The sequence below is a fragment of the Stegostoma tigrinum genome, chromosome 1 (genome assembly GCF_030684315.1).
Source record: "Stegostoma tigrinum isolate sSteTig4 chromosome 1, sSteTig4.hap1, whole genome shotgun sequence".
Taxonomy (NCBI): Eukaryota; Metazoa; Chordata; class Chondrichthyes; order Orectolobiformes; family Stegostomatidae; genus Stegostoma; species Stegostoma tigrinum.
This window is the reverse complement of record NC_081354.1, coordinates 25,992,750-26,004,446: the sequence shown is the minus strand read 5'-3', so window position 1 is coordinate 26,004,446 and position 11,697 is coordinate 25,992,750. Positions and strand designations below refer to the sequence as shown.

The 11,697-nt window shown below is 43.1% G+C and overlaps 1 protein-coding gene across 2 annotated transcripts in view; it reads left to right on the top strand.

Annotated features, from left to right (window-relative positions):
* The first annotated feature begins 5,706 nt into the window (after window positions 1-5,706).
* ugl (ureidoglycolate lyase) overlaps window positions 5,707-11,697 on the top strand; it is a 46,366-nt gene continuing 40,375 nt past the window's right edge. The window contains exons 1-2 of one of the 2 annotated variants that reach the window (XM_048531343.1): window positions 5,707-5,786; window positions 6,761-6,889. In XM_048531343.1, the coding sequence (XP_048387300.1) occupies window positions 5,760-5,786; window positions 6,761-6,889 (156 nt within the window). In that variant the 5' untranslated portion in view covers window positions 5,707-5,759. The remainder of the gene's footprint in view (window positions 5,787-6,760; window positions 6,890-11,697) is intronic. The other variant, XM_059640356.1, reaches the window with a different exon arrangement.

The following is an 11,697-nucleotide window of genomic DNA, read 5'->3' as shown; positions in this document are numbered from 1 at the left end:
AAAGATCTGAGGCTGAAGTGCTTCCCCACTGAGCGGGAACATTCCTCTATGGCGATTGTTGCACGGTGTCCATTCATCCGTTGTCATAGCGTCTGCGTGGTTTTGCCAATATACCATGTCTTGGGGCATCCTTGCCTGCAGCATATAAGATAGACAACTTTGGCGCCGTCACACGAGTCTCTGCCGTGCACGTGGTGAGTGGTGTTTCTACATGTGATGGTAGTGTCCATGCTGATGATCTTACATGTCTTCCCATGACAAGGTTGTATAGTGTTGTGGTCAATGTTGTCCTGAAGGCTTGGTAGTTTGCTGTGAATAGTGGTCTGTTTAAGGTTTGCTGGTTGTTTGACGGTGAGAATTGGAGGTGGGGGGAAGATCTTGGCGAGGTTCTTATTGTCATCGATAATGTGTTGAAGGCTGCAAAGAACAAGGCATAGTTTCTCCACTTCTGGGAAGTACTGGACGACAAAGGGTTCCCTATCGTATGTATCCCAATCCTGTCTCCTGAGGAAGTCATTCCAGTTTTTCGCTGTGGCAGAACTGGCGATCGATGAGTTGAGCATCGTATCCTATTCCTATGAGGGCACCTTTCAACGCCTTCAGGCATCTGTCACATTCCTCGTCATCCACATAGATCCTGTGTATGCGTAGGGCTTCTCCAAAGGGAATGGCTGTTTTAATATGTTTAGGATGGAAACTAGAGAAGTGCAGCATCATGAGGTTATCCGCTGGCAAGCGGTGGAGTGAGATACAGAGGTGTCTGTCCCTGATGGAGATGTGTGTCCAAGAATGAGACTGATTCTAAAGAGTAGCCCATGGGGAGTCTGATGGTGGAATGAAACTTGTTGATATCGCTGCTTAGTTGTTTCAGTGATTCCTTGCCATGGGCCCAAAGGAAGAAAATGTCGTCAATGTACCTTTGAGAATAAAATGTGAGGCTGGATGAACACAGCAGGCCCAGCAGCATCTCAGGAGCACAAAAGCTGACGCTTCGGGCCTAGACCCTTCATCAGAGAGGGGGATGGGGTGAGGGTTCTGGAATAAATAGGGAGAGAGGGGGAGGCGGACCGAAGATGGAGAGAAAAGAAGATAGGTGGAGAGGAGAGTATAGGTGGGGAGGTAGGGAGGGGATAGGTCAGTCCAGGGAAGACAGACAGGTCAAGGAGGTGGGATGAGGTTAGAAGGTAGGAGATGGAGGTGCGGCTTGGGGTGGGAAGAAGAGATGGTGAGAGGAAGAACAGGTTAGGGAAGCAGAGACAGGCTGGACTGGTTTTGGGATGCCGTGGGTGGAGGGGAAGAGCTGGGCTGGTTGTGTGGTGCAGTGGGGGGAGGGGACAAACTGGGCTGGTTTTGGGATGCGGTGGGGGAAGGGGAGATTTTGAAGCTGGTGAAGTCCACATTGACACCTTTTCTCCTTTATTCATTCAGGGGATGAGGGCATCACTGGGTAGGCCAACATTTATTGCCCATCCCAAATTGTCCAGAGGGCAGTTATGGGTCAAGCACATTGCTGTGGGTCTGGAGTCACATGTAGGCCGGACCAGGACATTAGTATGTCTGGTGTATAGCATTGGCATTGTAAAGGAGTCTTGTTCGAACCTGTGTATGAAAATATTAGCATACTGGGGAGCAAATCTGGTCCCTACGGCTGCTCCATGAGTCTGGATGAAGAACTGGTTGTCGAAGGTGCAGACCGAGCATGAAGCAGATGAGTTGTAGGATGGCGTCTGGAAATTGACAGTTTGTGATATTGGGTACCGAGGCTGTTGTAGTGATGCTGTTGTCATGCGGATGCGGGGGTGGGGGTGCGAGGTAGAGTGCTGAAATTCCCATTGTGATGAGGAACGTTCCTGGTTGGACTGGTTTAAATGAGTTGTCTACTTGGGCTCATCAGTACATTTGTTCCTTGACAATTCCTAATATTTAGAAGGTTAAAGTAGAACTTATATTTCTTGGATCCGAACTGGGTAACATGCATTTGCCTATATTGAACTCAATTTGCCACTGTGTTGCTTCTGCTTTGTTTTTCTAATTCTCTTAACTTCTTCCTTTAGTCTATCCTATCTACCTTTCTTTTACCATCTTCATAATCCTATACGATCGTTTTTGTTTAACATTGTTTTAGCCTCTTCAATTATCTACTGATTCTTTTAACAGTGTCCTTTTCAGTGGTATGTATTAATTCTTTGATTTTAAAAAAACCCTGAGTGTCTAATTGTCCTTTCTTGCATATGCAAATTCTCTCCTCGCATCTTCCTTCCGATATTGCCACTTGTGCATGTAAAAATATAACTTCATACATTTATTGATCATTCTAATCAAGTTTGTAGCAATTACTGCATTTATAACTATATCTTCCTGTGATATGATTGTGCCTATATTTTCTCGAACCTATTTCCCACGGTGAGTGCTGCAGTATGTACAAGTTATTATTTTTGCTTGAATGTTCCTTTTAACAGAACATCTTATTCTTTTACCTCTATTCTTTTCCTGTGTATAACAGGTTAATTAGTTTTTCTTTCCCTAACTACTCCCTCCGTTCTATCTCTATGCTGTTTTGTGGCTGCTGGTTATAGCTACACATGCCATGAAATGTGTTGTCAAGATATGTCACTCCTGGCTGTTCTGTGCCAAGCTCACTCGTGCCCTGTAGCCTTGCTACAACAACTCATCCAACTATACCTAGGTCAAGTCTTCTTTCTGTTGCCTCCCACTTTGCCTTCTCTGTAAAAGTGCTCTCACCCAATTCCCAACTTATAATATTACCAGCTAAGTCTGCCAACTTGTTGCTGGTCAGATTCAGTGACAACAATAAGATGGCAGGATCTACATCTCAATGTTGAAACTCAGGAAGTAGAACCATTTGGATGATGTGTTGGAGCTCTATTAGGGGCAAAGGACTTATATTCATATTGTCCCTTATTTCATACCTGGATTCCCCAAGATGCTACAAAGTGGGTCCATTACTTTTATGGAAGTCAGAGTGAGACATAGCGTTAATCAGACACAATCATCAAAGTAATGCAGAGGAATAGGAGAGTCATTGTAAATTGCAAATTTCCAGAATGAGCCAGTTAATTTCTGTTTCATTATATGATTTAGACACATAGCTTCTCTGTTGAGTTGTTGGGTCTGCACATTCATTGCAAGTGTTCACCACAAAAGGTTGGAGCTAGAAATAACAACATACTTTTTCTTAACTTGGTGACCTTGAAGTGCAAGTTCATTGAAAGTGGAGTCTCGGGTAGATAGAATAGTGAAGAAGGCATTTTGTATGTTTGCCTTTATTTGTCAATGCATTAAGTGTAGGAGTTGGAAGGTCATGTTGCAGCTGTACAGGATATTGGTTAGACCACTTTTGGAATACTGTGTGCAGTTCTGGTGTCCCTGCTATCGGAAGATGTTGTGAAACTTTAAAAGACTCAGAAAAGACTTTCAAGGAATTTGCCAGGATTGGAGAGTTGGGGAGAGGCAGAATAGGCTGGGACTATTTTCCCTGAAGGTGAGGGGTGACCTTACAGAGGTTGTAGACGTTGCATATCCATCTCCGTCGTATATGTTCAGATAAGGCCAACTTCAACAAGGGAGCTTCCGAAATGTCCACATTCTTCCTCAACCGAGGATTCCCCAGCTCCATTGTCGACAGGGCTCTCAACCAGGTCCAACCCATCTCCTGCACTTCTGCCCTCACCCCTTCCATTCCCTCCCACAAGAGTGATACGGTTCCCCTTATCCTCACCTACCATCCCACCAGCATCCACATGCAGAAGATCATCAGACGCCATTTCTGCCACCACCAGACACAAATTCTTCTCCCATTCCTTGTCTGCCTTCCACAGGGACTGTTCCCTCCGGGACACCCTGGTCCACACTTCCTTCACCCCCAACACCTCCCCACAGCCCTACAGCACCTCCCCCTGTAAGTGGCGAAGGTGCAACACCTGCCCATTTACCTCCCTCCCCAGTATCCAAGGGCACAAACATTCCTTCCAGGTGAAGCAACACTTCACCTGCACTTCCAAGAATCTAGTCTACTGCATTCGCTGCTCACAATGTGGTCTCCTCTACATTGGGGAAACAAAGCGTAGACTTGATGACTGCTTCACAGAACATCTACGTTCTGCTCACAAAAAAGACCCTGAACTACCTGTTGCCTGCCACTTCAACGCACCACCCTGCTCCCTGGCCAACATCTCTGCCTCCGGCTTGCTGCAGTGTTCCAGTGAAGCCCAACGCAAGCTGGAGGAACAACACCTCATTTTCTGCTTGGGGACCCTACAGCCCTCCGGAGTCAATATTGAGTTGAAAAATTTTAGGGCCTAAACTCTCCCATGTCCCAGCCCCCCCACCCCCACACACCAGGCCTTGTTATCACACAGCCTTCCACTACACACCCACTGTTGTTAGTCACTAACAGTCCCCTTAACAACTATTCACCCTCCCAGCCTGATCGTTAGCATCTCCTTTGTCTGTCCAACTGTCTTTCTCTCTCTTTGGGCTCTATCCTATCATTTACTCCTTATCCCATCCACCTCCCTACTTTCTGCATATAAACTGACGTTTTCCCAGCCACCATCAGTTCTGAGGAAGGATCACCGGACCTGAAATGTTAACTCTGTTTTCTCCTCCACAGATGCTGCCAGACCTGCAGAACTTTTGCAACAACTTTGTTTTTGTTGTAGACATTGGTGTGTTCGCCGAGTTGGGAGGCTTGATAGCAGACATTTCGTTCCCTTACTAGGTGACATCCTCAGTGCTGTTGTCCTGTTGTCCTGTGCCGGTTTGAATTTATATGGTCTGGATTTTGTTGCTTCTGGTAGGTGCCGGTTGCGGCTGTGTGTTGTAATGGTTTTTTCTCTCTTCTGTCTCTGTTCCTCTTTCACTTAATTCAGTTTTTCATCCCTCCTGTTTGGTGTTTTTTTTCCTGGGATAATTTGACTTGAATTCACCAAATCTAATTCTCTCTCCTCCTTCATTTCCCACCGTTCTTGTTCAATGTCTGCCCCCATTGGTTAAGAAGATATAACGTTGGTTACTCCATTCATACAGGTTCCAGAGTTCTGTTATCATTCCATCACTTTCACTGGGTCAACATCCTATAACTCTCTTCCTAGGAACACTGTGGGTGTGATAATATCACATTGACTGCAGCCACTCAAGAAATGGCTCAGCACCCTATTCCCACCAAGGGATAAATAGTGCTGACCTCTCATGAAAAAATCATAGAACAGAAAAGATATTTCATTACTCTTGTCATGATCTTTTCTGTTTACTAGTTATGTTGCAAAGGAACTTTGAGCTTTTGGTGAAAAAACATTCCAGTCCCTGCCCCACTTTAGAAAAATCTAGTCCAATGTTAAGTGGACGTATTAGCACCAATAAGCCTGAATCTCGACTGCCTTTAGAAGAAAAAAAAGAAAACAGCAGTAAATCAACATTTTTTTCTAAAATTAGATATCAAAGAACATTGTTTCCAATTCATGGTGATTGAAATCGATCAGCAAATATAATAATTTCATCCAAAATGATGATACAAAGCAATATATGAATAATGTGAATATCTGGTAAATTCACAGCAATTTTTTCCATTTTGTTTTTAGTTGAATTGTCAATGGCTGGAAACAAATTGAGGTCAGATGATACCATCAGAGATTGAAGGTCATTGGACTCAGTTTGTGAAATATATCAGATTAAACACAGAAAGTAAATGTAAACTCTGAATCAGCAATATTCACCTCGTTCCCACAAGAAAACTGATCATGGCAGCAACACTGCAACAAATTACTGTGAGTACAAAAAGCGCTTTATTTTCACCAATTCAAATGAGTTAAGCCACAAGGTTTAAAGAATGGCAGCGTTGTAGTCGTTAACCAAACAAACAGAAGTTATCTATTTGGTAGGCTGCTGTTTCTGATGGTTATGGATCTCTTTGTACCTTGTGCAATTGAAGTCTCGCACTGGTAAATGTCAGACTTTACACTTCCATATGATCCACTGTAGGTGCTAAAATGATTCTTTGGCATTTACCACATTCTAAAGTGATCTCTATCACCTGTGGGGTCCTATTACTGCTAGTAGAATATTGTTTTTACAATAAGATTTAAAACTAGTCCTGATCCAAACTAGAATTTTTGTCTGATTTGTCATTTTGTTTCAGAATAGAATCCCTACAGTGCGGAAGCAGGCCATTTGACCACACTGACAGTCTGAAGGCAATCCCGCCCAGGCCTACACCCCCCCTCGCCTCTCATAACCCTGCATTCCCCATGTCAAATTGAACTTTCCTACACATCACTGGACATTGGGCAATTTAGCATGGCCAATCTACCTATCCTGCACATTGTTGGACTGTGGGAGGAAACCAGAGCACCCAGAGGGGACCCACACAGATGCGGGGAGAATGTACAAACTTCACACAGACAGTCACCTGAGGCTGGACTCAAACCCAGGCCCCTGGCGCTGTGAGGCAGCAGTGCTAACCACTGAGCCACTTACTATTCCGTCAGTTGGAGGATCAGATTCATTAATCATAGGTCAAACCATGAGTAACTTTATCGAGAAATGAAAATTATTGGATTGTGAGTTGTTTTAAAGTTATTGTTAAATAATGTTATTTCTAATGATACCCCTGTAATTTAAAAACAATGCACAGTACATGCTTGTGAAGCAAGACACTTGCTCTGTAAGAAGGATTGTTTTTGACCATACATAATTTGCTTGAAAAACGTACACTAAATTGAGCGCAGTTGTTCTGTTGCAGACAATAACTGGAGTGGAACTTGAGCCACCTCCTCCATCCTTGAAGGCAGAATTCCAAACCCTATTGACACCAGAAGCGATCCAATTCCTAGCAGAATTGGTCTCTACTTTTGATGCGGATGTTGATGAGGTACATTTATCTAATGAGGTTGTGGTGGAGTTGGAATGGGGTGACCACTGGGGTACAGGGATGTGTGAATATTTCAGATGATTGCTGGTGCATTGCCAAATACCAGGCATTTTGCTGTTAAGTTGCATTTTATTTTCTGTATAATAATGCTTTAACTATGACACTTGTACTTGAGGCAACAGCCTTTAAATTCAAACATACTGGGTGGAGTTCACCCAGCCGCAGAAGGACGTGTGCATTGAAAATTCAATTGGGTAAACATGGCGAGGTCTGAAAATTGAGACTCTGGATGTTTGGGAAAAAAAGTGCAATTTTGCATGCAGGTTGGAACAGTGAGACAAGAATCCTGCTAGTTAGTGGTGAAAGATCCTTTAGTATGCATTAATATTTCATCACTCCCTATTCTCTCCTCATTTATGTTTGCTGTCCTGTGACATGACAGGGTGAAAGTAGCCAGCGATAATTCAGACACGACAGTCAGATGGGTACTTGCCAACTCCAGCTTGCTGCTTACTTCTTCAGGGTTCTGCCTTGGTTCAGTAGATCTCAGGGTACGCTCTGTGGATAGCAATCACTTGCATTTCCCCAACCCTGTCTATGGAGATTGGCATTGAACACAGCCTCATTACATCATCATGGCACATCTCCGACTTATTTAGAATTTAATTATTCATTTCAATGCTGCACTTTGGAGCACCCCAACGCCTTATATTGCAATGAGCTGCCCAGCTCTTTTGCTCACAGTGTCACACACCCATCTCATGCATCACAGCAAGGTGCATCTCTCTTTGCTTGGTGTCTAAGCTGTCATGCAGTTCTCCCCTACCTGGATGCTCGCAGCACCACTACTGTGTCTTGTTGTGCTTTGCTGCATCATTCAGAACTCATTGGCTCACAATGCCCTGTCTTCCCTTGCCTTTTAGGGCAGGCACAAAACCAGGAAAATTGTTCTGGTTGTTAGCAGCGATGAGTGAAGGAGTGGATGTGTTGTAGGGAAATTGAGGAACCCAGCAATAGGGTTCAGGTGCAGTATGCTGGAATGCAGAGGGTCAACAATTGTGATGGAGACAGCTCAACATATAAGGAAGGGATGCTACAATGTTTTGGAGGACATGGGTTACCGAGGGAGAAGATACCATCAGTGGTCACCAGTGGGAAATTATTGGGAGATGAAGATTTACATGAGAGTTGTGTGAGAACGTGTAGAAACTCAGATCTAACGAGGTCAAGGAAGAAAGGAATGCAGATGTTCGGAGTGGGTCAGCCAGGTTAGCAGACTGATCCTGCAACTCACACTGCCAAGCATTACTGTTGTTTTCTCATCCAATTCCCGACTGCACAGTGGAAATGAAAAATACTGCTGCATACCTGGAATGGGCAGAGTAAGAGCTTTTATTCACCTGAGGCTGTTTGCATTAATCAGAAACTACCACAATGCAGGTCAAAGACATCTATAGTCATAGAGCCCTGCATTTGAAAAACATGTAGTGATCAACCATGTGGGATGCAAATCCTGGCCAGATATTATCATCGCCATCCCATGAAGCAGGATTGATCACAGGTAACCTTGAAAGTGTTACCAAGGGGAACACATTCACAAAGACAGCCCAACAAGTAACGAGCTACACAAGCATGTGGACATGATTTCCTCTCACCTTGAACTGTTAGTATTTTGCTAACAATACTAACATTACTACCTTTCTTGGATAATGTGGGTTTGGAGTGAACAATGTGTTATTAAGCCTAACACACCTACAATCCCCTACTGAATTAATGTGACATGGCATGTGCCTGTGAATTCCAAGGTGACAGCTGAGCAACATTTTTTTGCATTTGGCTGCTTCCAAGGATCCACTGGGAACCTGCATAGGACTTTTCAATACATGGTGCTATACAGTGGACACATGACGCATTAAGAACAACATATCACCAAGTAGCTGATTTCATCAACAGAGAAAAGTTCATCAACATACATGTCATTGAATCACCGGTACCAGACCTTTGAAGTCTACGCCACGCACACTGGGAACTGTCATGATGAGGATACCAGTGATAACTGTTAGATTCGTGCTTTGTTTGAAGGGCCAGCTGCCTTGTAAAAATGGTTACTGGGAGATAAGGGCTGTAACTGTGACAATTGCCTCTGTTGCACCACCCCGTCACTGAGGACAAATGTAGAACCATGCAGCCCATTCTTCCTCCAGGGTCTTCATGAAGGTGACAATAAGCTTCCTAAACAAGATGTTCCAAGGCTTGCATCGGTCTGGGAGGTTTTAAAGTACTGTCCAAACAGAGTGCACCATATACTGCGTGCATGGTGTACTCTGCACAGTCGAGGCAGGTAAAGAAGGGATGTGATGGATGCTGAAGAACAGAATGAACGGCAACAGTCTTCCAAGAAGGAAGATGAAGAAATCAGGCAAGAGGAACAGCGCTTTCACTGTGTTAGAGTGTCACGTTGGGTGCAACATGGCCAAATAGAACTTAATTGACAAGTACTTCCAATAGATCTGAATTGGGTGCAGTGATCATTGACTGACTGTAATGCTCCCATGCTGAATAATGGCAGGATATTGTGCTACACCAGGGGCATTAAGGAAAGAGTAGTACTCATTTAGTCAGGGTTCTAACATGATATGTTGCAAAGGACAGCATCGTTTCATTTTTCTACCTGTACTTACTATGACAGCTGATCAAACAGGTGATAATGTAAAGTAACAATATGAATGCAAGAGTTTATTTGCAACAAAGTGTCACCTGTGTGCTCTCAGAAACCCTTTTTTCATTTCCCTCCCACTGCGTACACGGTGAAGTGGCTACTAGTGATTAACCTGGTGTACATCTGAGCTTTAAATATGGCACCAATGGTGAAAGTCCCTGCAGGTGCTGGTATTGATGAGTTCTTCCACTGCTCGTGAACACTGGATACCTTGAGAGCGACGCACGGTACATACACAATGAGATGGGCAGTGGGGAACTGTGTGAGGCCAGTCACTAGACCTCGCAGAGAGGAGCCCTCAATGAAACTCCTGCAAATTGACACTTTGCCACTTTTCAGCAAAATTCGGCCCTTTGGGTCTAAATTTCTGTAGGAGAACGCTTAAAATAGTCATTATCCTCTTCTTCATTTTTCGATAAATAACCAGCTACATCTATCCTTTGAAACTATTTTCAAAATCTCCTGCCAGGTAATTTTCTTGTACATGTGATCAGTGGACACCTAGTAAATTTGACTCTGTCTATACTTTCCACTGCCTCGGAAAAGCAGCCAACATTATCAAAGACCCCTCCAATCTCGGTCATACTCTCTTCAGTTGGGCAGTAGATTCAAAACTTTGAAAACACTTACTGACAGATTTAAGTACTTGAGGAGGCGCAGAAAACATTTTCAAGGATGTTGCCAGGAGCAGAAGGTTTTGAGTTATTGAGAAAGACCTAATAGGCTGGGGCTTTTATCGCTGGAGCGTTGGAAGCTGAGTGGTGACCTTATAGAGGCTTTTAAAATCAAGAGGGGCATGGATAGAGTGAACAGCCAAGGTCTCTTTTCCTACGGTGGGAGAGTCCAAAACTAGAGGGCATAGGTGTAAGGTGAGAGGGGAAGGATTTAAAAAAGACCTGAGGATTAACATGTTCACGCAGAGGGTGGTGCGTGTACGGAATGAGCTGCCAGAGGAAGTGGTGGAGGCTGGTACAATTACAACATTTAAAAGGCATCTGGATGGGTATATGAAAAGGAAGGGCTTAGAGGTATATGGGCCAAATGCTGGCAAATGGGACTAGGACAGATTGGGATGTCTGGTCATTGCGGATGAGTTGGCCTTAAAGGTCTGTTTCCATGCTGTAAAATTCTATCACTCTAAGAAGAGCTTCTTCCCCACGGTTATCAGACTAATGAAAGGACCCCTTACATATTAGAGTTGATCTTTCTTTGCACCTTGCCTGCAGCTGTAACACTAAATTATGTATTCTGTTCTATTACCCTGATGTACTTATGTAAGGTATGATTTGTCCAGTTAGCATGCAAAGCAAAACTTTTCACTGTATCTCAGTACATATGACAATAATAAATCAATCAATCCATAAATTTATTTTTAGTTCATATGTATTGTATCTGTAATATAATCTGAAAATCCTAAATGAAAATGCCATTATTTTCATAATTTTACATTAACCATTTAATAAACAAAATGGAACATGATAGCATTGGTTAATAAATTAACTTGTTGGAATGCTGCTGCAATGGGCAATAACTTTAATATATCGTGCATGGAACTTACTTACTTGTTTTATCTTGAAGAGCATTTATTTCCCCTTTTTTGCTTTTGGACGATAAACCTGAAAATGGAAGTTGGCCACTGCTCTATAGTAAAAAGTACCAGCAGAATTGAAGGTCAAATGGGATAAAGCAGTGTACACTTTGGTTACACTAGATTCAGTGAAGAATCTAGTGTACTACACTAGATGAGTGAAAAAAATGAAATCCTAGGGACTGCAAGAAGAAAAGTTTCTAAAAGAACAGACCTCAATCCACCAGAAATGAATATGTAATTGCTTGAGATTTTTAAAGGTCATGCCTCACTGAGCTAATTTGCTGGTAATCAAGCCACTATTGCCAGACTTGTCCCAAAAGTTAAAGATTTTATATAAAACTGCTGCAAACCTCCCCAATTTACCTATCTTTTAGAAGAACAAACCAGGCTTCTGTACTGAATAGGAATTATTATATGTTACAAATGAATATATTCTAGTGCAGGTAAATACATGACAGTTAAAACTCTAACCTCTTAAAAAAACTCTAAATAAACACA